At 49.4% G+C, this 25,959-nt stretch overlaps 4 protein-coding genes across 8 annotated transcripts in view; 3 read left to right on the top strand and 1 right to left on the bottom strand.

The window, feature by feature from the left end:
• The window catches only part of RAD54L (RAD54 like), a 35,791-nt gene extending 21,557 nt beyond the window's left edge, over positions 1-14,234 (top strand). For 2 of the 3 annotated variants that reach the window (XM_080406839.1, XM_080406841.1), the window contains exons 9-18: positions 984-1,134; positions 3,004-3,130; positions 5,279-5,353; positions 5,773-5,903; positions 6,010-6,120; positions 6,265-6,388; positions 6,707-6,785; positions 6,890-7,069; positions 8,425-8,588; positions 9,749-10,643. In XM_080406839.1, coding sequence (XP_080262965.1) covers positions 984-1,134; positions 3,004-3,130; positions 5,279-5,353; positions 5,773-5,903; positions 6,010-6,120; positions 6,265-6,388; positions 6,707-6,785; positions 6,890-7,069; positions 8,425-8,588; positions 9,749-9,950 — 1,344 coding nt within the window. In that variant the 3' untranslated portion in view covers positions 9,951-10,643. Of the gene's footprint in view, positions 1-983; positions 1,135-3,003; positions 3,131-5,278; positions 5,354-5,772; positions 5,904-6,009; positions 6,121-6,264; positions 6,389-6,706; positions 6,786-6,889; positions 7,070-8,424; positions 8,589-9,748; positions 10,644-13,882 lie in introns of those variants that run through there. The other variant, XM_080406840.1, reaches the window with a different exon arrangement.
• On the bottom strand, positions 10,638-19,388 carry LRRC41 (leucine rich repeat containing 41). The gene is made up of 10 exons (XM_080406838.1): positions 19,190-19,388; positions 19,027-19,113; positions 18,362-18,432; positions 16,404-17,568; positions 15,742-15,987; positions 14,686-14,850; positions 14,249-14,347; positions 13,685-13,807; positions 12,716-12,791; positions 10,638-11,511 (listed from the first exon to the last, which is right to left on the bottom strand). The coding sequence occupies exons 1-10, from the start codon at positions 19,362-19,364 to the stop codon at positions 11,277-11,279; spliced, it is 2,442 nt and encodes an 813-aa protein (XP_080262964.1). The 5' UTR covers positions 19,365-19,388; the 3' UTR covers positions 10,638-11,276.
• A 218-nt stretch (positions 19,389-19,606) lies between these two features.
• Positions 19,607-21,068, top strand: UQCRH (ubiquinol-cytochrome c reductase hinge protein). Its single transcript, XM_080406849.1, has 4 exons — positions 19,607-19,722; positions 19,817-19,840; positions 20,148-20,309; positions 20,813-21,068. The coding sequence occupies exons 1-4, from the start codon at positions 19,681-19,683 to the stop codon at positions 20,843-20,845; spliced, it is 261 nt and encodes an 86-aa protein (XP_080262975.1). The 5' UTR covers positions 19,607-19,680; the 3' UTR covers positions 20,846-21,068.
• Positions 21,069-21,953: 885 nt separating this feature from the next.
• On the top strand, positions 21,954-25,589 carry NSUN4 (NOP2/Sun RNA methyltransferase 4). 3 transcript variants are annotated; one of them, XM_080406847.1, is made up of 7 exons: positions 21,954-22,164; positions 22,545-22,666; positions 22,755-22,975; positions 23,135-23,289; positions 23,455-23,609; positions 24,271-24,395; positions 25,162-25,589. In XM_080406847.1, exons 1-7 carry the CDS (start codon positions 21,969-21,971, stop codon positions 25,433-25,435), a joined length of 1,248 nt encoding a protein of 415 aa, XP_080262973.1. In that variant the 5' UTR covers positions 21,954-21,968; the 3' UTR covers positions 25,436-25,589. The 3 variants fall into 3 exon arrangements, with proteins under 3 accessions (XP_080262973.1, XP_080262972.1, XP_080262974.1); XM_080406846.1 differs by having other exon boundaries at positions 21,954-22,160; positions 22,545-22,975; XM_080406848.1 differs by having other exon boundaries at positions 22,015-22,164; positions 22,545-22,975.
• The last annotated feature ends 370 nt before the right edge of the window (positions 25,590-25,959 follow it).

The following is a 25,959-nucleotide window of genomic DNA, read 5'->3' as shown; positions in this document are numbered from 1 at the left end:
GTGGTTATAGGTAGTGAGAGCCAGAGATGCTCTAAAGGACAAAATTAAAAAAAATGCTCTCTGCCTCCTTGAAACGATCAAGCCAGGGGCCTCAGCCACTGTTGAGGTGTCCTCTGCTGCCAGTTAGAGGGAATTTGTTAAATTAGCGGTGCCACCCAGTGGTTTGGGTTCGTATTTGCTAGAGTAGTGCTGAGAGGAGCTTAATAAGAGCATCCTCACAAGTGTAACTCCAATCCACCTGTCTACCAAGTCCGTGACTGCCCGCACCTCTCAGTGCCCTTGGGATGAGACCAACAGCTAGGGATGCTGGGAATACAGGTCCTTGGCCTTGTCTTCCATATGTTCCCAATAAATACACAGCTCTGCAGTGGTCTGGCACTTAGAAAAAGTGTCCCATCACTTATGCTTTAGCATAGCACTCAGATGCTAATAAAGTTGCTTTTCCCAGGCATGGGAAATGGGGCCTGTATTCATGTTACCCCAGTAAGAGGTGCGCAACCTCTTTTTATTAGTGTGCAAAGGCCTGAAAATCCTGGATATAGGTGGTCTGAGTGGTTTGTGGTGTTGACCTTGAGTGATGCTGTGTTACTGCTCCAGAGTTCAGGGCCTCGTGTTGATAGCTGAAAACATCTCCATCTTTGAACAGGAAACAGTTTTTATAGCTAAGATTAACATGGTGGTTGTTATTTTTGTGGTAGGCCCTCTTGCCTGGGTGTGACTCAGGTGTTCCTGGTCTCGGAAGCTTGTAATGTCATGTTGCCTCACATAATGGCTTCAGGTTTCCCACCAGATTCTTGCCTTTGAAAGAAGTCTGTTGCAACAGTTAATACACATACACCACTTAGTCCACTACCAGGAATGGGAAAAGTGGTGAGATGCCTTGTGGGAGATACAACATACCAGTGTTGATGAGGATCTCCAAGCTGCTTCTGATCAGGGCCACTGGATTTATCAGCTTCATTCCTTTTTTCTTTTTTTCAAAGGGCCATAGACTGAAGAACTCTGAAAACCAAACATACCAAGCTCTCAACAGCTTAAATACACCTCGACGAGTCCTTATCTCAGGCACCCCCATTCAGAATGACCTGCTTGAATATTTCAGCTTGGTGCACTTTGTCAATTCAGGCATCCTAGGTAAGAGTTGAATGTGTGAGAGATATGAGGGAGGGGGAAATTGCTGGCAAGGCCTCCCCTAGCTACCAGTGTTAGTGAAAACAGCAACCAAGACATTAGTGAGAGGAAAGGTCACATACAGGTTGGAGACTTACTCTCCTTAAGTTTGTATCCAGAAAGTTTAGATCAGGGTGTCCTGTTCTAGAGGCTGTATATCATCAGAGCTCTGTTTCAAGAAGATTGTAATTTAAAGTACACCAGTCTAACAGGTATTTTGGAAGGGGAATTAATTGAGATGAAATGGATATAAGACCCCAAGTACTACATGGCTGATCTTGCTTAGCTATACTGGTTAGCCAAAATGTTCATGTAGACTGGAAGTTTCTTTGACAGTAAGCCCTTAGAGATACTGCAGGAGTTGCTGGGCAGGAAGAACCAGCTCATAATGGTACTTCCCACAACACTTCCAGGCTGTAGCAAGTTCAGAAATCTAAGCCAGGAATGATGTCTTTGTAGGAAAGGCTCCATGGGGAGGAGAGTTTGACATAGCATGCTCTCTGCATTGAGTATGATAGGCAGCCTAGGAAATGGCTTTTTCCCCTGTGCGTGCTCTCATATCCATTTGGCACAGGAGATTGAAGTGACTGGTGTGAGGTGGAACTGTGTGCTGTGTGGTAGAGTTAAGCAACAAAGCCCAAATTTCTGGCAGTCTGCCGTCCCACTTTCAGATAATCGGAGAAAGCTGAGGGTGGTGCCTAGCATTTGGAGTTAAGACTGCTCCTGTTTTTTAAGGCAATGGAGTCCTGTGCATATGGGGTTAACTTCATCTGAGAGAGAAGGAAAAATGTCTGGAGGAGAGATACCGACTAGTTTTCAGTATCAAACCCCTTCTGCAATTGCTGGTAGCAGACTGAAATATTCTGACTCTGGTTCCTATGTTCTGCTTATGCCTGCAAGCTCTGTTTTCATTTTAAAAGCAAAGTAGTCTTTGCATGCTCTCCTGCATCACTGGGTTAGGAGGTGTGCTTTCCAGTGTGGAACAGCTTGTTTTTGCCAAGAGAGGTAGTTTTTTCTGTCAAGGGATGAAAATAAACCAATCTGTAAATCATTTCCTTGTTGGTGTAACTCAGCACCCATGTTGGTCTGGGATTGTTGTGCATCTAGTCCAAGAGGCTTCTCATTAATTCTAATGCATGCACAACTCCAGTTAAACACCATTCATCAGATTCTTAGTCTTGCAAGCAGCAATTGGGATGTATCTTTCAGCTGTTCTGCCCTCAGGATTTCTCAAGGAAACAATGGGATAGAGTGGTAGATGTTCTACATCTGCTTTTTCCGTGCACTTCAATTTTGGGTAGTTATTACAGGGAGCTGATGTGATTTCCCCTGCCCCCCTTGACCTGTACTTTGGGCAAGGCTAGTCTCCCTGTAGTTTGTTTGGTTTTTTCTATGATGAGGTTAATACTGTAACTACTGCTGGCAAAACTGCGTGCATGCAGCTTTTTCCCACTTCCAGCCTGTGACCAGTATTAAGCAACTGATTACAGATAATTTTGGAACAGGCATGCATAATGCTTGTGCTGTTGTTTGCAAGGATGAAATCTGGGGATAAAAGTATAGCTGGAATGTGAGCAAAACCAGTACATGCCTGATGACTCAGGTTTAGCTGAAACTGTATGACCTATGCAGTGCATTATTGCTGGAGTACATTATTTTCTTTGGTACTGGTTTGCTTTTCCTGACTAGAAAGGAAAACAAATCATACTGATGAGGCGAGAGTTTGTTTTATCTGCTGGGCCCCATGCTTGTGGTATGATAACTGGAGCTGTGGGGTACTGATTAAAGGTTATTTGGTGGTAGTTGTCACCTTTTCACTTCTGTTTTGTACAGGGACTGCACAGGAATTTAAAAGACATTTTGAAATTCCCATCTTGAAAGGCAGAGATGCGGATGCAAGTGAAGCTGAGCGACACAAAGGAGAAGAAAGGCTTAAAGAGCTGATCAGTATTGTGAACAGGTGAATGTCATCCCTCTTCTCTTTGCAGAGCTTTTGCCAGATCTTTGCAGACCCTTGGTGTACACTGGTATCTTTCCAAATTACAGTTGCAGCTATAATGAATTCTCTTGCCAGTTATGTCTATTCAGCAAGTGATTGTGCAAGTATGTATTGCCTGAGAAATCTAAATAGCATGCAGCTTTAATCTGAAAAATAGCACATTGAAATGACACAGTTAGCTGCAGTCAGCCCCAAGCAAATGTACTCGGGTACTGAATCATGATTTGACTCTTATGTTTCTGTTTTCTCGTGGGATCTGAATAGTCAGGCAGCATCCTTTTATTTGTGTTAACATAACTACAGTGTAGACTGGGTCAAACTTGAGATCCATCCAGCCCAGGTGTTGTGTGGCAGACAGAAAGTGTCTAAGGAATATTGCTCAGTTCTGCTGTTGATTGCCTAAGTCACAAAAGAGTCCAGCTCACACTTTCATAGCTGTGTTGGCTCTGTAGGGCTAATGGGATTAGACTACAAGTGTCAGAGATGTGACTTATGATCCCCGAGAAGCACTTCTGTGATGTAAAATGCTGTCTTATTTCTCTTTGGTTGGTTTTGGGGATTTGTTTAAACCTGGTTTCTTTTCTATTCACGAGTACAACCAGTTTATCCACATCTGCTGGCAATCACTTGTGTCTCTTTAAGAACTCTTTCTAGACACTCAGTTGAATTCTCAGCATTGCTGGTGTCTTAATTTCTTTTTTTTTTTGTTTTTAAATCTGAGCTTTTGCAACCATCACAAATATGATCCTGCAGTTCATAGTCATGGTAAATTGAATTTCACGCTAAGTACAGCCTCTCTATGGAGACAGCTTTGACCTTGACTCAGGTCAGCTTGCAGAAGCCTAAGAGAAATGAAAGGCTGGGAGGAGGAGAGCTTATTCCTTCTTAAGGTGCATTTATTTCTTTTTCTAGTTGATAGAAAAGAGGTGTAAAAGTGAGTTCAGGAATGCTTGTGCCTGTGTTGAGGTCTGTGTCCTTCCTTTATTGTGCAACAGTCACGATGCATAAATAGGGAAGATGAAGCTTGAAAGTAGTAACAGATGAATTAATTGAATTTGGTGGGAATTGTAAATGAGAGAGTGATGCAAAGACATGTGGAATCATAGGTGTAAGGCTGGAAGGGCCCTGTAGAAGTTGTCTAATCCATCTTGCTGTCCTAAGGTAGAAGGTGTTAGACCTAAACCACCCCTTACTTAACACCCACCCAGCACTGAAGACCTTACAGATTCCTCAGGACACCTTTTCCAGAGCATCACTGTCTTTGCAGTTAGAAAATACTCTTAATGTGTAACATAAATCTTCCTTACTGCAGTTTAAGCCTGTTACTTTTCATCCTACTGCTTATGAGTTTGGAGACCAGATTATTCCTTTCTTTAATAGCCTTTGACAGATTTTGGGGCCATCGTATATCCCTGCTGGTTGTCATCTTTAGGTTTTGTAACATATTTTTGTTGTGTCCTGGCAGAACTGGGTTTCTGCACTTCGTTCTTATTCTGGTTGCTCAGTTCAGCAGTTTTTCTAGTCCATCCCATCTTTTCTAAAGTGTGGTAGAACTGTTCCATGGGGCATTTCTACAGCCCCAAAGGATATGCCCTTCACTGAAATTGGGCCAGAAAATGAACCTGTCTTGGCTGAGGATGGCTACTTAATTATTACGTGGGGAGCTGCCTGCTTGTGCTTTGGGTTATGTCTGTAGTGTGTTGTGGTTAAATCCTGTCCTTGTTTGCTGTCCATGCTGCTGGTCTGTTGCAGCTCAAGTTGAGAGTGCTGTTGGTAGTCTGATGAAGAACTGAGTTTCTCTTGTAAGGGACTGGGCTTTGTCAGGTGGAATCATGCACAATCCCTCCATGTCTGATGAACCAAATTTGGAGGCCTCACAGAGACAATGGGTTATATACTGGGCTCTGTAGCATGGTCTGATGGAGCTTCTTATCCTGGCTTTGTGTGGGTGGTGGGTGTCTGGCCTTTGTCATGCCATGCATTGGACTGTCACAGACTTTTGTACATAAGATATCTAAGGGACACTGTGTTGAGCTCATGAGGAATAATAGTGATAAAACAGGGTTTTGACATCATCTAAGCATCTGATCTTAATTACCCTCCCTGCAGGTGTTTAATTCGAAGAACTTCAGACATCTTGTCCAAGTACCTGCCAGTGAAGATCGAGCAGGTGGTCTGCTGCAGGTACCAAAAAACACATACTCTGCCAGGAAACAGGAGGAGCAACAGGAAGGACTAAAGTGTTGCAAAAAGCCCTTCCATGCTTTCCTCCAGGAATGAGATTGTAGCCATTGGCGATGTGTTGCTTTTCCTCCTGAAGCGTGGATGGACAATCTGCAACTGGTGGATCTGCTGGCCAGATGGCATGCTCTGAGCAGCTGTTTACAGTAGAGCCCTGGGCTATGCAGAATACCTGCAAGCTTCTCTTCTAGCTCTGGGCTGAGATATCATTGTTCTACCATCAGCCTTGAAGGCAGTTCTAGGCTATCCATGCTGTGGCCAAAAAAAAGCAGGCTAAAAGGAATGCACTGTGTAGATGGAGGAAGAAGGATAGGGTTGGTCTGGGCACAGGCTGAGACTGCAGAGCTCTTGTTCTGTTTCAGACTGACACCTCTGCAGGCTGAGCTGTACAAGAACTTCCTGAAGCAAGCCAAGCCAGTGGAGGAGCTGAAGGAGGGCAAAATCAGTGTGTCATCTCTCTCTTCCATCACTTCCTTGAAGAAGCTCTGCAATCGTGAGTTGATCCGCTTGTGTAATGGGTTTTGGTTTTGCACTGTTGGTGGTGGTTTTTTTGGGTCTCCCTTGTGTACTCTGCAGTCTGAGCTCTGTTTGTTTTCCAGACCCTGCTCTTATCCATGATAAGTGTGTGGAGGAGGAAGAGGGTTTTATGGGAGCCCTGGACTTGTTCCCTGCTGGCTACAGCACCAAATCTGTGGAGCCCCAGCTTTCGGGTACTGTGGAACTCAACAGTGCAAATGTGCTGCCTAACACAGGCAACCATGAGACTGTATTTAGCACCTTATCAAGTGCCCTTCCAAGGTCTTGAATTTGGGAACTGGTGCCCTAACTTTCTTCTTTCTTTCCTTTTTATCCAGGAAAGATGCTGGTTTTGGACTATATCCTTGCTGTTACAAAAAGCACCAGTAACGACAAGGTGGTTTTAGTGTCTAACTACACTCAGACGCTGGACCTATTTGAAAAGCTCTGCAGGAACAGAAGGTTTGTCTTTGGGCTTCATCTGTTTAATCCTGCAAGACTGTACTTGCAGCCTACATTGTAAAATAAACTGGCTATTTTTAAAGTTTCTATCAGCAGGAACTTGTGATCTGTTTTTTACCTCAGATGTTTCCTGAATTGGAACTAAGTGGCTTATGCTTTGGCTACTGGGGTCACTCAGCAGAAAAGCTCTGGCCCTCTGCAAAAGCTCCTAAAGCCCAGGCCCTTGTTACAAGGCTGTTTGTGAAAGATTTTTCTCTTTCAGGTAGGATGTTCTAGTGGTTGCAACAGTCTGATTGTAGTAAATGCTGTATATTCCAGGTATTTGTATGTCCGACTGGATGGCACCATGTCCATTAAAAAGAGAGCAAAGGTTGTGGAGCGATTCAACAGCCCCTCGGTAAGTAGAACCTGCCCAGCTGTGAGCAGCTCTGCTGCAAGTTCTGAATGCTCTAAAAGAATCGCTGCCTCTGTAGTTTAATCCAAGCCTGTCTTTTTCCACAGAACCCTGAGTTTATCTTCATGTTAAGCAGCAAAGCAGGCGGCTGTGGTTTGAATTTGATTGGGGCTAACAGACTGGTTATGTTTGACCCAGACTGGAATCCGGCTAATGATGAGCAGGCCATGGCTCGTGTGTGGCGGGATGGCCAGAAGAAGACATGCTACATCTATCGACTGCTTTCAGTGAGTCTTACTCCTCTCACCTCCTCAACATGGAGTTCTTGGTGCCAGCCCAGACAGCAGCTGTGATTGCGACCAGAAGGGGAAGAACTCTTTTGTGTTAGCAACCAGAATTGATTGGAACTTAATGGCTTCCTACTCTTAGATGTGTTGCCATGGAAAACCATGAAGGTTCAAGCTGGAGGGTCATTAATGCAGGCCTTGGTTTCTAATGGTGACTGGCTTCTGAAAAATAGAAACTGGAAACTGTGGCTTTCCAGATGAGATGCTCCTTTGAAGTCATTTAGGCATCTGATTTCTTTAATTTCATGGGGTGTCTGATGGTGAAGTTGCTGTTTTTCAGTCTGGCTGCAGTCTGTTTTGGTTGGGTGTATGTGTACTTAAACAGCAAGTACATTCTCAGAATTACAGCAGCTTTTGGAATGGGATTGCCAATTAGCAGGTTCTGTAAAGGAAAAACACAAAGGAGATTAGTCTTTTCAGGCTGCTGTAACACTTTGTCCAGCAGTGCCAGTAATGATTACTGCTCAGAAATGTTGCCTCTGCCCTTGTTCACCTCTCATCAGTTCAGATGGTGAGGTTTTGTGTTTTGTTTTGGGTTTTTTTGTAAGCTTGTGTTCCTTGATCAATTACTGTTTCGCTTTGACAAAACAGATGTTCTTTGTCCAGCTCTTCCTAATGGTGTTCCAGTTTTTATGTGACCTGGCTGCACCTGGAATCAGGGACCTTCTTCCTGGACTAGGAAGACCATTTTGCAAATCCTGACTAATTACCCCCTCCTTTATATTACATCTGTTTGCGAAACAGACATTTTGCTTTTAGATTGTAGTTACCTTCTTCCAGACAGCGGGTGTGATTGATCTGTGTGTGGGTGAACCAGCAAATACTGCTGATGCTTGTGTCACCCAGGGCTACCTTGTTGCTGTTTTTTGGGGGGACTTGTGTTTGTGTGTGTTGGGTTTTTTTGTTTGGTTTTTTGGGTTTTCTTTTTTTCTGAGGCAGTGGTTATAGCTCCTGGCTATATAGCTCCTTTCCCTTCCTTCCTGCCAGCACAACTTGGTGCAGTGTGTGAGCTTTAGCCACGAGTGGCAGCTCCACCTTTTCCTCATCCATATCTCTGTTGAATCCACACCTGTACCCACGGCGAAAGACAAGAGAAGCAGAGTTGGGTTAGATCAGCAACCAAATAGGACATAGTTGGAGTGCAGCTAGTAAAACTTGCCTGTCAGCTGTACTGCTCTGGCAGGGCACTAAATGATCCTGACAGCTTACTGCCATTTGATCTGTGCCACTTTCCTGATGTCGTGCTCCTTTAAACTAGTCCAACTGTGCTTCATCTCTGACACTCTTTCCTGCAGACAGGGACCATAGAGGAGAAGATATTCCAACGCCAGACCCACAAGAAAGCCCTCAGCAGCTGTGTGGTGGATGAAGAGCAGGATGTAGAAAGGCACTTCTCACTTGGGGAGCTGAAGGAGCTTTTCACATTGAATGAGACCACCACCAGTGACACCCATGACAAGTGAGTATACTGAATGACTAATGGATGGGGTCAACAAAAAAAATCCAGTTTATCTAGTGATTCAGAGGTTCCTCAGGCAGCAGGAGGAAGCTTAAGAGAGAGAGGGCCTCCAGTGTATCTGCTTTTGAAGCTGTTAACCACCTGAAAATGAGCACTTCCTTGCTGTCCTCCCTTTTTATTGTCCTAGAAAAGCTGTGCTGACTGGACAAGTGAGCAGACTATCTTGTTGCTCCCTGTGTTTGGAGGCTATGAAATACTGCAGCTAATGAAAAGAAATTGATCAGAGCTGTTCAAATTGGTGGGGCCCGACTTGGTCCTTCCTTGCTGGTCTCTTCCTGATGGTTTGTGATCTCCAGGTGCTGAACTGCTTCTACTGCCAGGCTACTCCATCTGCTAAGAATTCATGAGGCCAACCCTAGTGCTGTTCTGGGGGCTAAAAGAATCCTCTTCTGCACTGCCTTCCCTTCTCCCCCACCCCTGAGACCTGTGGTATTGTAGCCACCAGAAAGAGGACAGGGAGTGCAGGAAAATGCTTCACTGTGAAAGTTAAAACTCTTAGTTCAGGCAAGAGTGAAGAGGATTAGTTTTAAGCCGGCTCGGAAGCTTAGCTCTTTGGAGGTGTCTTGTCTGCATGGCAACAGCGCTTGCTGGCAAGGCTGCTACTGCTCTTTGTCTCATGTGGCAGCTCAGTAGGGTGTCTGCAAAACAGCCTGAGCACAACCCAGTGGCCATGGTGGGAGCCAGGATGGAGCGGTTTGGAGGGTGGTGTGCTCTCTTGAACTTGGGAAGCCTGACACAGTGCTAAGGTGTTAGCAGTGGGGGTGTTTGCTCAAGATCTGCCCTTAGCAACATCCCTCACCTTTGAGGAAACACCTCCTGAACTTCCTCTGGGTCCTGCTGGACCATTCCCACATGGCTAAACAGGGAGGGGGAGTGCTATTAGAAACAGAACCCCAGAGTTTCCAGAAAGTGAGAGAGTCATTCCTTATCTGTTGCACGTGCCACAGAGGGGTTGTACTTTTAAATGAAACGTGGCAGTAATTAATCCTGTCTGAAAATCTACTTGCCAATGTTTCAGGGGAGTTAATCCAAATGTTACTGGGCTGCATTTTTAAACAACCTGTTCACTAAAATAGAACCTCACACTGACTCTGTTCCAGGATCAAGTGTCATCGCTGTGTGAATGGCCACCAGGTACGGCCCCCTCCCGAAGGGTCTGACTGTACCTCTGACCTCTCCCAGTGGAACCACTGTGCTGATAAGAGGGGGCTTCAGGACTCTGTGCTGAAGGCTGCATGGGATGCTGCCGTCACCTTCACTTTTCATCATCATTCCCATGAGGAACAGCGAGGGATTCCCTAACAGGTTACTGTCCCCTGTGGGGGCAAGGGCAGGCTGCTGTGGCAGTCCATCCCACTTCAGTCCCTTTGAAGGAGAGGGGCAGTGGGTGGCAGTACCTGCTGGACAGTTGTGTGGCTGTGGAATAGCATAACAGTGTGGTTTCTGAGAGGCTGGAAGGCGCTTGGCATTGTTCAGTCTGCTGCAACAGCAATGAGTCCATGGCTTTTTCTCTGCTGTCGTATTATGTGCCTGAAACACAGTCCTTTTGGAACAGGGAATAACTGGTCTTGTAGACTTGGTCAGACTCAGCACTGGTTCTCATGCCTTCTACTGGTGTCTGTGCCTTCTACTTAGCCAAGTTTTTTCTTCAGGTTCTGCAGTTTTATAGCACTTAAATGTGCACTCGTGTTTTTCCTTGACAGCTATGGCTTACAGCTGCTGATCAGTAACTTGCAGGATCCATTTCTGTGGTGAAATGTGAACCTTGCTGATTACTCGGGAACAAAAGGATTTGTACAAAGGAAAAAAAAATCACCTTTATGTTGAACATCTGGCCTGAAGATCATGCAGGCAGTGGGAAATCAGGTTCTGTTGAGGTAACTCCATTTCAAAAATCACTTGCTTTGTTACAGGCAGGATCCCCTGATCTAGCAGTGTTTTTTAATTAGGTCACATTACAAGCCAGTAATAAAATTCATACATTATGGGTCTTAACTATATTTTTATTATAAAAACATTACAAAAGAACAAACTACTCAAAACCTCTGTAAAATGACTGCAGAGAGTGTAGAGGGGCAATATGGTTGCAAATAAACAGGAGGCTGCTTGGTCCATAAAGATTTTTTTTTTACAAAGTAAAATTTTCCAAATGTAAAAGATCAAGGCTGGATCACAGAACAGTTGAAGTTGGAAGGGAGCTCAAGGTCATTGTCCAACACCCCTGCTCAAAAGCATGGTCACCAACAGCTGGTTGTCAAGGATCAGAACCAGATGGCTTTTGAGTCTCTCCAATAGTGGAGATAGCTATTGATGAGACACTGGCTGAAGCAACATGAAATCTGGCAAGAAGTCACACAAACTCATTTGATACCTGTCTCACTTAAAATCTTCAAACCAAGAAGATGATAGTTAGATCACATGGAAATACAGCTGTTATCCCACACGTTCTTGTGTGTCACTTCACTGTGGTACCCCTTCATCAAATAAACAGAAAAGTGATGAGAACAACTGTGTATGCTGCTTGAACCAGGAGAAGAAAACCCCACCTGCGCTGTGAAATAGGATCTATTGCCCAGGAACTGAGCTGCTTAGTTCAAGCTGATCTGTTTTCTCCTGCTCCTGCATCCATCACATGACACTGATGTAGTCAGCAAAGGCCTGGGAGGAGTCCCACGAATCACTGACCACACTACACACAGCTTTGAGACGCCGAAGAGCTTCTTGAGCTGTTTCAGCATCCTGGTCCAGCCAATTCTGGAAGAGGCGGAGGTGTGTGAATTGAATCTGCCCCCCTCTCTGCTGGATGTGACCTTCCAGCTTCTTTGTGAACTCCAGGAGTCCATCAGGTTTGATGCAATTTGAGCTTTCAGGGAAAGAAGGACACAAGTCATTAACTGTCTAAGCTATAATGTAAGCAGTTTCAATTACTGTTACTTCTAGTAACCGCCAGTGCAGGTACTTGAGGACATTCCAATGCAAAGTACAACTTTCTTCACCAATACAAAGCATGAATGGTCAGTTAATTTTGATGAAAAGCAAAAACTGAAGCACAGTAATACAAAGGGCTGCAAGCTTTACAAAATTAAGGTGGTAACTACTGAGAACTTACTATTTTGGCCTCCTTACTACTGACTTTAGACCTAGCTGTGGCCTTAAAATGCTGCTGGACCCAAGCTGCTGGCTAAGCAGTGCCAGAAGCACCTTGGTCTCATAGCAGCTGTCAACTTCCTGGACCAAGGAGCCTGGCTCAACCTACAGCTGCCAGTGTCAGCCTCATCATTTCTCTCTTCCTTCTGAGAAGACCTGGAGAGCATGTGTCAGGTCCTGGTGTTTCTAGGAGATTAAAAGGTCATTTCCCCTGCATAGATGATACATAAATATGAAGTTGCATGATGGATTTAATCTTGAGAGAGGCACAGTAACAATCAGGATTTGAGGCTGCTGAAGGACTGGCCATGGCTAAATAAACTGTTATGCCTATGTACTCTAAACAACCTGAGAGACATAAAGAAGGTGGGGGCAGGGGGAGGAACCAAACAGTTGTTAGTACTGCAGCAGCGCTACCCTCCATGTACATCAGGAAGGTGAGTGTCTGCATGGCTGCTCAGGAAGAGAGCAGCATTTCAGGTTGAACACCAAAGATAACAAAAGGAATGCAGAGGCATTCACGGGATCTGACAGGGCAACAACAGCATTCTCTCCTTATACAGAGGCAGTGGAAACAGCCGTTCAAGTTTGGTGGCTAAGAATAAACGTACATAGGGACATTAGTTCTAACTTGACAGTACAGGAAAGGCTTGCAGCAGCCTCCCAAGGGAGCAGCAAACCAAAGCTGCTTTTAAGATAGAGCTTGACTCGTTTATAAAAAGGACAGTGAGATGCCTCAGAGATGCTGGAGGTCCCAGAGGCTGTATGTGCCCATTGCGGTGTTCTCTAAGCAATTCTTGTGCACGCAGTTCCTTGAGGAAGGAACAAAGCCATGCTCGGGCTTCTCAGGTTGTCTGAGGCTAGTTCAGCTCCAGCCCTCCCCAAACAAGAAATTCAGTGTGTTTAGAGCAGCAGAATACCTGACATCCAGCTGGCAAAGAGAAGAGGAGGAATCTTCGGAAAAAATGTCTGCAAGGGCAACCAGCCTGTGATTCCCTAGAAGGGGAGAAATACGGGTGTTAGGTGCAAACTGGGAACTGTCTTAAGTATTTCAATGGCCACAGGGCTGGGGTAATAGTGCAGAAAGGAGGCTGTAAGCATATGCACGCAGCACAAAGGGCTCAGCACTGTGTTCAAGGCAATGGGAACATGTGCTGACAGGGCAGTTCGTTTCACTAGAAAAATCCCAGTTTTGTTTGAAAAGTCAATATACAGCTTTGTTCTAAAAACAGCCAAAACCACAAAACCATGCAGGGTTAAACACAAACCTTAGAAAATAAGTGTATTTCGGGTGATCCCAAGCTTTCCCATTTCATTTCATTAAAAGAACAGAGAACAATATTCTGGATTTACCTGAAATTGATTTCTCAAATGTTTTTACTTGGCCTGTGATCCAAAAAAGTCTGCAATTTCTGCATAAATCCAGTTCCACTTCTTTGACACAAACCCTTACTTTACTTGTTCCCATCCCTCCAGTGGCTACCAACAGCTTTTAAGGCACAAACTACCCAAACTTGGGGAAAACCTGTGCCTCTAAATGAGAGTAGTGCGTCTGCTGCCAGATCTGTTCCTGTAAAGAGTCTGACGCAGATCAGTGTTCAGTCACAGCTGGAGCCCTGCTGATAACTTGCTTTTACTGCAGAGAAAAGCAACCATAATGCCTGCACAGCACCTGGGCTCTTGGTACATTGCTGAATGCAACTGAAATTTTGCCTTTAAAAAATGAACTCTGTGCTCCTTACTTTGTGAACTAAATCCACCCTAATGATGCATGTGTTAAGTTCAGCACTAAGGTCACCAGCTAGCATAGTCCTAACTCCAGCCCTGAAGCTATCTCCAAGAGAGGTGGTCTAAGGTCAAGGCCCCATAGCAACATGCACAGTACGCACCAAGGCGATTCCCAGGCAGTTTGAGGCTCTTCAAAGATGAGTTTCTTTTCACAGTGTCGATTATTTCTGATAAAAACTCAGTAGTAGAGCTTTCAAACAGCCGGCAAAAGGAAAATGTGATTTCTGCAGAAGAAACAGATAGACAGTACACATTAGTACTCCCTGCGTGCTTCATTATTCCATAATTACATCCTGCAGGCAGCTCCAGTCCCTAATCCGTATGCAAGAACGAAGCTTCCCCAGCAGTGGATTGCATACAACAGCGCTGCCACTCTGTCACAGGAAGAGAGAAGAGATCACACCCAGGGAAGTGGCTTTGCCAGTTAAAGGCTAACGTGCTCTGCAGGTTAAAACATCTTTGGTTTATAGCCAAGACTATGGACTCTTCTCTGCAGCGTACACCAGCTTTGCAGCTGCTCCTCTCTCTGCCCTGCTGGCACCAAGAACCAGACACGTTCCCAATCTGCTCCAGGACAGTGACATTTGCTACACCTTACACATCTGAAGGTCACCTCTTTAAATGTCAGCCAACCAAAAGCAGCCACACCCAGGATTTTACTGTACCTTGCAGGCCAGGATCCTGAAGCAAAAGCAGAACTTCTTTCTGGTGCTCAGCCAGGTTCACATCATGAAAGCTCAGTTTGTTCAAATTCGGATTACACTCTAAAAGGAAAACAAGTTCTCAGGTGAAGCACTGTACGTCCCTGGGATAAAAAGACACTGACCCAACTACCAGCTAAGGCCCAGAAAACAAGTCAGACTGTGGATAATTTGTGCCGGATTGTGGGTAATTAACAAGGAACCATCCTGCTCTGCAGGATCATTCACATGCTCAGCACAAGAAGTGGGATGGATGACACCCACTTCCTTTTCTCAGGAGACTTCAAGGATGTCCACACTGAAGAAATGGACTCATCTAAGTGGGATTAATGCTAAAGGATGGAAGATCACAGCAACGAGACCACTCTGTCAGTGATGCTACCTGCAGGTTAGCAGAGTACCTTTGAGTGCCTCCAAAAGGAGCCCAAGCTCCTGAGAACAGGGCAGCGTGGCGCTGTCAAGGGACAACTGCTGGAGGGATCTTGATGCCTTGAGCACTGGCAGCAGGAAGGCAGTGTGCAGAGGTTCCCTGGGGAATCGGATCTCCAGCTGCTCCAGGCAGCTCTCTAAGGAAATTAAAACCACAATCAAAGAGCTTGGTCTGGAGTGCTCATAGCTAGGTCCTACAGCAAGCAAGATGTCTGCATGCCTGACACATGACTATCATTTAGGTTGGCAGAAAATGCCTATGCATCGTGCCCTGCCACACAGAGCTCTACGGCAACTCAGACCTATGGTAACGTAGATCAGTTAAGGCTCATTTCAGGACTCCTGCCAGACCACAGGGCCACTAATTCCTACTGCATTCTGGCAGCGAAACAACACTTGAGAAGAGGTCACCCTTTACACACAAACCAGTCAGTGTCCTCCCAGAGCACAGCTCTTCACTGACCCCACTCCATACTCGCTCAGGCTTTGTTCACTGCTTTTATGGTCATTCGAGGGCTAATAAGGGTGATTAGAGACCTGTGAGCCGAGAACATGCTGCTATAGCTCCCAGACCACAATCCAGAGGCTGGGGCACTGCTTTGCCATCACCTGTGGGATTGTGACAATTAAGAGATGCTTTCCCTCTGTTTAAGTGTCTGTCCAAGTCTTACAGCCTCACAGTCAATAGGATGCACAAAGCAGAAGCTTCCAACCAATTTACAGATCTGGTGGGATACACTCCCTGTGGGCTGCGTGAACAGTCAGTGCCAGCAGGGTACGCCTGGCCCTGTACAAAGCTGATGTTGCAGCAGGCTGGTACACAGCAATACAGCGCTTTGTCCAAGACTCAGGCTCCACACAGCACGTCACAGACTGGAAATGACAAACAGCAACACCATCTAAATCAGAAAGGCAAGGCAGTAATCACTTAATTTACACTGTAACAGCGTAGAGTTCAAATCCCCATGCCAAGCTTTTACAGCTCTGCCTGCCACGTCCCGATCATCACTCAGAATGACGATTCCTACCTGGGATTTCTACCTCACCACAGCTTGGATTCCCCTCTGGCCCGTTCCCCTCCAGCTGGTTTTTGAGGTCGAAGCTGACTGAGAGCGTGTGGAGCTGAGGAAAGGCGTTCAGGATGCAGCAAACAAGCTCCATGCAAGGCATGTGGGAGAAGATGTCGCTCACGCGCACCACACGGAGGTGGCAGTCCGAGTGGCGGGAGAGGGCCCGGAGCCCAGAGAGGATGCAGAAGATGTTTGCACCCAGGCCTGGAACAGCATTTGTACAGAAAGGTGTTAGCTGTGCCTGCAGAGACACCAACACACACGCAGCTGGAGCTGCACCTATGGCCAAGCAACCTAAGTCAAAGGCAAAACTCACAGACTGCTTTATCCACACATTCTTAAGCTAGACTGTGTATATGGGAGATGGAGATCTGGCTCTTCGCCCTCTCTGGATGGCATTTAAGCACAAGGCTGGGGCTGTTGTGGGGCAGAACAGCCCCATTCTCCCCCTCAAACTAGTCCTCACACTTCTTAAACACCTCTACTGATGCGCTTCTCAGGATCGGGTACCAATACCTTACAATGCCCATTCCAGTGAAAATAAAACCAGGGTAAACCTGAGCAACAAGTCAGACCGTTAGACCAAGGCCGGAAGGCAGCAACCTGTACAGACCACTAACCATTGTAAGACAGAACCAAGTTTTCTAAAGACACCCAGGAGCTCAGCAGGTTACTCAGAGTACGACATGTTTCCCCAGTCAAAGGAATGGAAAACAATTCCAGTGTGGACACACTTCGGAAGCGGTGAGCAGCTTTCAGAGGAAAGATCCCAGTAGATGCTCCTCTTTTCTTACAGCCAGCATGGCCAGTGCATGGGGATCCTGAGGAGGAACTGGTCCAGTTCTCTGTGTTTTCTCCTTCTGTGGCACTGTTTTTGTACAGTCGCTCTGAGTTATCCTCTCTAGCAACAGTAAAAACAAAATCATACAGGTCTTCTGGGTCAGTGTGTGGTCCCCTGCTTCGTCTGAGGCAGCGACGTTTCTTTCCCACTGCAGATTTCAGCCGTCTACGTGTCTTTCGAAGAACTGGGTGACAGGACAGCTGCTCTGAGACGCAGAGAGGAGCAGATCCTCCCTGAACGCTGGTGTGGTCACAGGGCACCTTGCTGCTTGCCTCCTCACACAGCTGGTTTCGCAGAGGAGGACTTCTTGGTCTGGAGAGGACAGAGTTCAGGTAAGCGTCAGCCTCACATCCATCCACCTTTGCAGCAGCCTCCTCCGGGGCCCTGGGGGATCTCTGTTTCTCACCATCGCTCCACTCCCTTTCACCACAATGGCCCCTCTCTGCTCGCTCCTGTGCTGACTCCTGGCTTTGGGCTTTGTCATCCTCTCTGCAAAGGCCACACGGGCTGCTGTGATACGCAAGGGCATTTCCCGAGCGCCAAAACCCAGCACTCATGCTCAAAATGAGAACAAGAAGAACCGTGTCGGGAACAGGCCAGGAATACATGGACACCTGACTGACAGAGCCATGGTGAATCAGCCGGTGAAGAAGTAAAACTAGCGAACGCCTAATGGACTGGTCAGAGGAGAGGAGGCGCTGGAACTTCAGGATCCGCAGGGAGCCAGCCAGGTTTTCAAGCACTTTCTGGTTGTGCTCAGCAGTGAGCTCCACTGCGCCCTGCAGCATGTTGCAGAGGGTAAGCTGGGAAACGTGCGGGGAGCTGTGGAGCAGCGGGGAAAAGTGATGGTCGTTGAGACGCCAGTCAGAGGAAATATCCAAGACACCATGAAGAACATTTGAAAAGAACGTTTCAAGGAATTTCTTCCTCCAACAGGTTATATTCTGCAATTGAACAACAGGGCCATATTAATCAAGTCAGCCACAATTTTTCTGGTTCTTTTGAAGTTATATTATTGCTATCTGCTAACCTGGTAAATGTGGTGTCCAAAAAAAACTACAGCTAGTGCAACCGAGACTACCTTGTTCTCAGCATCCTTCCTCAGTGTATTAGATGAATAACTGAGTTACTCCTATTGCTCTCCCTTCATCCTACTTCTGGCCTTAATTAAACATGGTCAGCAGTTTGAAGCTATGCCATGTTTTTGCCTATTAAAACCCACATCATCAGGAATTTCTTCCCAGGGATCTATGTATAGGCTGTGATTAAGCTGTCTGTTAACGATTCTTTTGCAATGCTGAACCAATGGAGCTGCTACAATTTTCCTATGTAAAACCATTCTTCCAAGCTCAGTCTTCTGTATTTTTCCAGTGCTTTCTAAGACATTGGCACATTTTTTTGCCAGCGTAGGTGTAAGCATGATATAAGATGCTGTTTTTATCCTCCATTTCCTGAAGAATTACATCTTTAAAGACAGGATTTATTCCTTCCGCAAACTTGCTGTTGTGGATGAAGGGTGGACACTACAATTCCTTTTATGAACCCCGTTTCCCAAAATGACGGTACTACCAGGGTCACGCCTTGGTCTGGAGCATCATGAATGTTTACAAACAAGCACCAGCAATCACTTGGAGGTGACCAGCAGCACTGGCAGGCTTCAAAACAAAACCTCATGGAAGACATCAGAAATGGGGTGTCTGCGTTGTACCCCTTCTCCCACCGCCAGCGTTTCCTCACCTCCGAGTTGGGCGGTCTGGTTTTCATCACATCATCCCACAGCTTGCGCCAGATGGGCTGTGTCGAGAGGCCTGGGGGGAAAAAACAATCAACTGGGCACTTTCACCCCTTCTCCCTGCCTGAGTGCCCTGCCACAGCGCTCGCAGGGACACTGGGCAGACAAGGGACCGTGCGGGGGGACGCAGACCCAGACCCCCGCAGCAAAATGAAGGTGCTCTGCGGCGAGGCGAAGGCCACCTCCTTTTAAAGGACGCAAATTAACAAACGGCAGGGTTTGTCGGTCCTCAAAAGGACCGTCACAGCTGGCCCGCACCACTGGTAACCCCGCCTGGCTACGGGCCGGGGCTCAAGGGTCTGGACGCACAGGGGCGTCCCAGTCCCGGCGGTGGGGACTGTGCTACAGGGGGGGTCGCCCCCCGCCCCGCGGGACCGTGCTCCGGGGGTGCCCCCCTGCCCCGCGGAGGGACTCGCCCCCCCGGCGCGGGTCTCCCACTGCCAGCCTGGAGGGGTCGGTCCCTCCGGCCGGGGGTCCCCGCGGCGTGGGACCCACCTCCCCAGACCGGGGGGCGAGCGGGGCGGCCCGTTCCACCCCATCGGTTCTAGGGACTCGTCCCTCCCGCCCGGGGGTACGCGTAAGGGTTTGTCGCCGTCCCCGCCGGTGTCACCTGCTCTCCGCGCGGCGCCCTCGGCCCGCTCGAGGCGGAAGACGCTGAGAAGCGGCAGAAGCCCCCGCAGGAGGTGCCCGGGCAGCGCTGTGGGGAGACAGAGGGACACGGCGGCAGGGTGCGGGCAGGGCCCGGGCCCCGCGCCCCGCCGCCCGCGCCTTACCCCAGACGTCTCGCTCCAGGGCTCCCATGCTGCGGCTCACCGCCGCCGCGCTCAGCGCGAACAGGCTGCCCGGCCCCTCCGCCGCCATCGCCCCGCTCAGCGCCGCCGCGCCGCTGCCGCCGCCGCCGCCATCTTGGGGCGGCACACCCGCCCCCCGCCCGCGCGCCGCCGCCATCTTGGGAGGGGAGGGAGCGGGCGGCCATGGCGGGGAGGTCGCGCCTAGCGGCCGCCAAGCCCACCCAGCCCTGAGGCTGAGATCCCCAGGAGGAAAGGCAAAAAGAAGGCAGGGAGCGGAGCAGCGGCCTTCTTGAGGCGGCCACAAGCGCAGCCGCCGCCGGCTGCCATCTTTAGAAGGGACGCGTCCGGGCCTGAGGCGTTACCCCGGGGGGGCCGGCCCAACGCGCCGTGGGAGCGTTTCCGCTTCCGGGGCGGGCAGCGGCACTTCCGGTGGGTGACCCTGGCGAGTCCTTCTGTGTGTCGGGAGCGGAGGCATGGGGCTGCGCGACACAGTCGTTCACGCTGGGGAGCCTGAGGTGAGCGGGGCCGGGCCGGGCCAGCGGGGGCCGCGCTGGAGCCCCGCGGGGCCTGGGCGGTCGGTAACGGCTGTCCTTTTTTTTCTTTCCCCAGGAGGAGGAAGAGGAAGAGCTGGTGGTAAGACCGGGAGCGGGGCCTGGTGCGCCCCTGTCCGGGGAGCTGGCGGGCCTCGGGGGCGGCGGAGGAGGCCTGTAGCTCTGCAGTCACGAGTCTCCCGGGGGTAGATGGCCGGTGCCTTTCAGCGCTGAAACTCGCAGGGCCTTGGGCCCCCCTCGCTGCTCAGTGCCGCAGATCCAAAGCTTAGCGGGGAGGCAGCTTGAATCCGAGCTTCGATGTGAATATACGGCTCCCTCTGCAGTCGCTGGGTCTTGGGGGAGAGCGGTGTTTCGAGGTCTCTGTTCTCATGGCGGTCCTGTCTCTGCAGGATCCTTTAACCACGGTCCGGGAGCACTGCGAGCAGACAGAGAAATGCGTGAAGGCGCGGGAGCGGCTGGAGCAGTGTGATGCACGGGTGTCCTCCAGGTCCCACACAGAAGAGCAGTGCACAGAGGAGCTTTTTGACTTCCTGCATGCTAGGGACCACTGCGTAAGTGCAGCACCTGTGGCTGCAACATCCCTGCAGGTGGTGGGAGCAGAGCTGCCTTTAGCCCCACTTCCAAAAGTGCAGACAGCTCAAGTGTGAGATGTGGTAGCTGCTCAGAGGGAGCTTTGAAGAACTTTGAGCCTTGATGCTTTTCCTTGTTAAATGTTTGTTTGGCTCATCTTTGTTATAAGAGTTCTAACTGGGATTTGGTAGGTCATTAAACGACTAAGTCAAACACGTGGTTTCTGCCCTGCAGATGGCACTCTGCTGTTTCTGTGTTCTGTTTGCCATTTTACAGTTAAACGTTTTTAACATGAGCTGAAACTCTGTAGAAAATCTCAGCTTGTTACTTTTCTTGAGTGACTTGGTGCAAAACCTTGAGAAGAGCGGAGTACTGTGGGGCCATGTGTGTTAGTGGCCAAGAAAACCAAGAGGCAGTTGGTAACACCTTACTGATTTCCAGCCCTATACTATGAGTTACTGAGTGCTTTGTCTCTTTGTTTCAGGTTGCTCACAAACTCTTTAAGAACTTGAAGTGAAGGTGGGCGTGATTGTCCGTCTACTTCCACAGCTCATGTCAGCAGTTCCTGGGTTCACAGTACTGCTTCCTGCCCGTTCATCCTCCATGCCAAGAGCAAACAAAACTGCCTGGCAGCGACCGAGCGTCAGCATGTCACTGCAACTGTTCTTGTGGAAGATGTGCAGCTACGCAAAAAACATGTTGATGTTCTGTGATTTTCCATATTAAACATTCAAAGTTCCCATGGAAGTACCCTCTGTTTATTTCCTAGTTCTTGTGCTTCTGACTTGTACTAGGTTAAGATGAAATCAGTAGGTGTTGGAGCCCAGTTTGTGGGAGGAGACTTTTTCCCACTTGTGGGAAAATCCTTTTTGTGCAGCTGTGATGTGCAGCAGCTGGAGCCTGATCCCACGGGAGAATTTATCTGTTGGAGACACAGAGATTATTACCAAGCCCCACAAGACCAATACTGTTCATGCAGTAAGTTCTGGCTGAATTAAAGGGAGTGACCCTTTTCTAGCAGAGTAGAGCTGAGGGAAGACTCTCAGCTGTTCCTCACTCACTGTCACCTACTGCCACCAGCCACTGGAAGAGCTTCCAGGCTGGGGTTGGCTTTGCCTTCTTGCTCGGAGTGACCGACCACGTGGCTGCAGATGGGCACAGTGGTGGTTCCACCTGCTGAAACCTCTGCCGGAGCAGGAAGGGTCACCGCGGGGGGGGGGCGGAACTAAAGCCCTTGTGTCTGAGTCACCAGCCCTTTCTGCTGACCTGGGACTGTCCTGCTCGTGCCCTGCCCATTTTTCTTCCGAGGAGGATGTTTAGTAGCAAGAGAACTAGGAAGTTTCACAGGCATGTTACATGAAAAAGAAAATAACCTTCTGAGCTATTCAAAGTGGAAAGCAGGGCACCACCTTTTAGATCTGACCGTGTTACCAACGCAGCCGTCCGTAATCCTCTTGCTGGTGGACTTCAAGTTCAGCCGCCAGCGCGGTGCCCCGGGGCTTTGCCAGGGCGAACGTCACACGTTAACCCCCGGAGCTGCGGGGGGGTTTCCCCTGGGGCACACGGTCCTGCCGCAGAGCCGAGGGGCTCCGTTGCTGGAACCTTCCCGGCAGCCGCTGCCCGAGCACCCCGCGGGGGCAATGGCCCGGGGGGCGGTGCTGGGGGGGGGAGGGGCAGGGGGTGCCGGTGCCGGTGCCGGTCCCGCCCCGGAAGGGCAGCGGCGGAGCGCGGGCGATGGCGGCGCTGAGCGGGCGGGCGGCGGCAGCGCTGCTGAGGCGGGGGCCGCCGCCGGGGCTGGCACCGGGGCCGCGCCGGCACCACTACAAGAAGAAGTGGGTGAGCGGGGCCGGAGGGGGGACCCGCCGCACGCCGCCCCCCGCCGCCGCCCGTTTCGCTCCCCGTTGCATCCCCCTGATCTCCCCCTCGCCCCCCCCTGCAGCACCCCGCTCCTTACCCCCCGCTGCACCGCTGTGTAGGCAGCCGCTCCCCTCCCTGCGTGCCCGCCCCGTGCCCCCAGCCCCCTTCAGGCGTTCCCAGGGGACCGCCAGCCCAGCGTGTCACGGGCACAGTCGCTTTCCGGGGCTGCAGAAAGGCCCCAGGGACTTTTGGCAGCACAGAACCCAGGACTGGATTCTCCCAGAAAAAAACTTTAAGGCTGGGGACAGTCGTTGGGATGTATTTTGTCTTTTAACATCTCTGGTATTTTTTCCCCCGAGGCTACCACGGCCCCCCGCATCCCGGTCACGCGCCTGGCCCTGCACCACTTCGACACCACCTACAGCCTGCAGCTGAGGGACCTGTGGCCCTCCGTCCGAGCCAGCCTGCTCTGCGAGCAGAAGTACGGCGCCCTGCTCAACAACTTCTCTCCCGTCGACCACGTCACCCAAGAGCTGGAGCTGCTGAATGCCACCGATTTTATTTCCCAGGCCCACAAAGAGGCGCAGCAGTTGCAGCAGGGTGCAGCCACAAAGGAAGGGGGGAGAGGGGAAAACAGATCCCAGGAGGGCTCTGGCCGGGGCAGGACAGTGATGCAGGCAGAGGCGACGACAGAGGCAGAGACGTCACCACCGCTTCGTGCTTCCATCAGCTCCAACATCAAATGTTACACCTTCCCCAGGGGTGACATCACACGTTTTCGCCCTGCACGGTGAGATCCCTGGGACAGACCACTCGCTGTCATTGCCAGCCTCGGGGCTGCACGTGTGTGAGCGCTCGCTGCTTCTCCGCATCCCTGCCCTCCCTGCCCACTGCTGTTTTCTTTCTCTCTCACACGTTTGCTTTTTTTACGCAAACCGGTGATTTCCAGGCCGGATGTTCTGGGGCTCCTGGACTATTATCTCATGGATGCAGCATCTCTCCTGCCCGTCCTGGCGCTCAACGTGCAGCCAGATGACTCTGTCCTGGACCTCTGTGCGGCTCCGGGTGGCAAGACTCTGGCTCTGCTGCAGACTGGGGTTTGTGGTAAGTGGAGGTGGGTGTTCCTTGTCCCCATGTGTAAAACAGGGCTGGAAGAGTGTGCTGTGCCCGTGAATGTCTGACCGTTAATAATTTCTGGTTATAAGAGTTGGGAATCGGCTGTGGTTTTGCAAGAGTGACATTCCCAGTGTGCCCATTTTGGCCTCGCAGGGCATCTGGCGGCCAATGACATCTCCATTTCCCGGACAAAGAGGCTGTACCAGGTTCTCCAGAGCTACGTTCCCAAAGAAATCAGGGAAGCTGTGAGCGTCACATCCTGCGACGGAAGGGACTGGGAGCAGCTGAAAGGTAGCACCTTCCATAAGGTAGGTGATGGGGAGCCAGGGAAGATAAACCCATCTAGTTCACTTTCCTCCTGTTTCAGAGGAAGACAGCAGCTTATCCTATGGTATAATTGTATGGTTTTCCATAATCTTAAATGCATAGAAAGAAGACTAAGCCATATATGGAGTAATATTTCCTCCTGCTATACCCTTCCTGCAGGATCTGGTGGATATGGACAACTAGGGTTGTACCTGTTTAGTAGCTCCTAAAAATCCTGTTCTACTCCATCACCTGGAAGGGGTTAAACGTAAGGATTAGATAATTCTTGTATCTCATCTGTGTCCAGCTGCAGGAGCTGGGTTTGTTTCTCTGGGAGATGCCACTGCAGGAGCTGTGGCCATGTATCACTGTAGCCATAGGTACTGCAGTAACGCCTACCAGGAAGATGCACAGAGCAGAAAGGTTAAATGAGAACGTGTGTGAGTGTGATGTTATCCAGCACTTCTGTGTCTGTTTGCACATACCAGAAACAAAAAAGCAGCCAGACAAGTTACGGTTCATTGTGGGTGCACACCTGCGCTCAGGCAGCATCGGCTAGGTGCGTGGCAAGGGTGGAGGCGTTGGGCAAGGGGCAGGTGACACCAGGAGACTCACTGAGCTTGAGCTGGGCCCAGGACTGATGCAGGACCTCTGCTGCTGCAGGTCCTGGTGGATGTGCCCTGCACGACGGACAGGCACTCTGTAATGGAGGAGGAGAACAACATCTTCCACAAGAAACGAACCAAGGAGCGTCAGATGTTGCCCATGCTACAGCTGCAGCTGCTGATGTGAGCGAGCCCGATGCTGTGTTTTGGTGCTGTTTGCGTTACGGTAGCAGTCCTCCATGGCCAGCACTGAAACCTCTTCTTCTTTTGTGTGTCCCCACCTGGGAAATGTGGAAACCATGTGTAGTTTTCTGGCCTAGCAGTAGTTGAACACATCAAAATAATAGTATGTGTAAGAAGGTGCAAATGTCCTCAGTCAGGTCACATGTCCTTCCAGTCCCCAGCAGTGGCTGTAGGAGGTAGGGAGAGGTGTCTAAAGGAACGGGATGGCTGTAGCGTTGTCATTCTGTGTGATCTCTCAGGTCCCGGCAGTCAGCCCTGGAGGATTCCCAAGTGTCCACATCTCCCAACATGGAGAGGACATGGGGGCACTTCGTCACCCCATTTCGCTGGGAAGGATGGGTGGGCTGGCTGCAGGCTGGGTCAGTGAGGAAACAGATTGGAGAGTCCCATAGCAGCACTTGACCTGCAAGAGCCTCTTCTCCTGTATGTACTCTTATCCCATTCCCTTGGAGGTGAGTGCAGGATTACTCCTTCCAGCTGCTCTCCAGTAGTGTCTCTTCCATGTTAGGTACTTTATCAATCTAAGCACCTTTCTGACCCTGGTCTAAAACAGTCCTCAAGTTGCGCTGACGCAGTGAGACTTTGAGCCTGTGGAGATAACTCCTACGAGTTATGTGTTGACTTCCCAGTTCCAGCGTGGGAATGCTGGTGCTCCACACAATCCTTGTTTTCCCATGATGATGTGTGTGTTCGTTCTTGCTTGCAGGGCTGGGATTCTTGCTACCAAGCCAGGAGGAGAGGTGGTGTATTCTACGTGCTCCCTCTCCCCGCTGCAGAATGAGCATGTGATTGAGAGAGCAGTAGAAATCGCAGAGACCCAGTTTAGCATCAGTGTCCACGTTGAGGACTTGAGCCACTTTCGGATACTCTTCCAGGACACGTTTTGCTTCTTCTCAGACTGCCAGCTGGGGGAGCTTGTTCTGCCTAACCTCACAGCCAACTTCGGACCTATGTATTTCTGCAAATTACGTCGGATGTAGAGTGACAGACTGTGTTTGCTGGCTATCAGGAAATAACCCAGATTTCCAGGAAAAGCAAAACTGCTTTGTATTTATTTATTTTTCTTTTTAAAATGTCCCAAAGGAAGTCTTGCTTTTTTATGGCAGACTTAGAGAATAAATGACAAAGACCTGCTGTGGAATCTTCTGAATATTTATCTGTTGGAGACTGAGGTGTTTAATTTAGGAAAGAGAGAGATATCTTATCAGATGCAGCAATTTTTCTGTCCGCCTCGGGATGGGGTAAATAGCCCTGTGTGGCTGCTGCTCTCTTCCTCCTGTCTGACTGCTTTGATCCTACATGAGCTGGTTTGAGTTAACAAACACCATCTGGGGATCTCAGCCTTTCTGACCCAGATCTCACCATCTGCATAATTGAGTTGCATCTGTCTCCGCTTATCTCCTACCTTCAGAAAGAGCAGCCTGAGGTCCTGAAATAAGAGGTTCCAAAGAATGCCCCTGCTGTGAGGTTGCAATATGCTTGGGATGCTTGAGATCTGGTGGTG

This window comes from Falco punctatus, assembly GCF_963210335.1.
Source record: "Falco punctatus genome assembly, chromosome: 11".
In the NCBI taxonomy this organism is placed as follows: domain Eukaryota; kingdom Metazoa; phylum Chordata; class Aves; order Falconiformes; family Falconidae; genus Falco; species Falco punctatus.
This window is presented reverse-complemented; position numbering and strand designations above follow the sequence as displayed.

Bases quoted from the DNA above. Each gene is read 5' to 3' on its own strand.
- LRRC41 (XM_080406838.1), bottom strand. From the start codon at position 19,364: ATGGCGGCGGCGCGCGGGCGGGGGGCGGGTGTGCCGCCCCAAGATGGC. The intron at 19,114-19,189 runs GTAAGGCGCGGG...GTCTCCCCACAG, and splicing joins CCTGGAGCGAGACGTCTGGG to CGCTGCCCGGGCACCTCCTG. The intron at 15,988-16,403 runs GTTAGTGGTCTG...ATGCTGTTCCAG, and splicing joins CTTGGTTCTGTCTTACAATG to GCCTGGGTGCAAACATCTTC.
- UQCRH (XM_080406849.1), top strand. From the start codon at position 19,681: ATGGGGCTGCGCGACACAGTCGTTCACGCTGGGGAGCCTGAG. The intron at 19,723-19,816 runs GTGAGCGGGGCC...TTCTTTCCCCAG, and splicing joins TTCACGCTGGGGAGCCTGAG to GAGGAGGAAGAGGAAGAGCT. The intron at 20,310-20,812 runs GTAAGTGCAGCA...TCTTTGTTTCAG, and splicing joins TGCATGCTAGGGACCACTGC to GTTGCTCACAAACTCTTTAA.
- NSUN4 (XM_080406846.1), top strand. From the start codon at position 21,969: ATGGCCCGGGGGGCGGTGCTGGGGGGGGGAGGGGCAGGGGGTGCCGGT. The intron at 22,976-23,134 runs GTGAGATCCCTG...GGTGATTTCCAG, and splicing joins ACACGTTTTCGCCCTGCACG to GCCGGATGTTCTGGGGCTCC. The intron at 24,396-25,161 runs GTGAGCGAGCCC...TCTTGCTTGCAG, and splicing joins CTACAGCTGCAGCTGCTGAT to GGCTGGGATTCTTGCTACCA.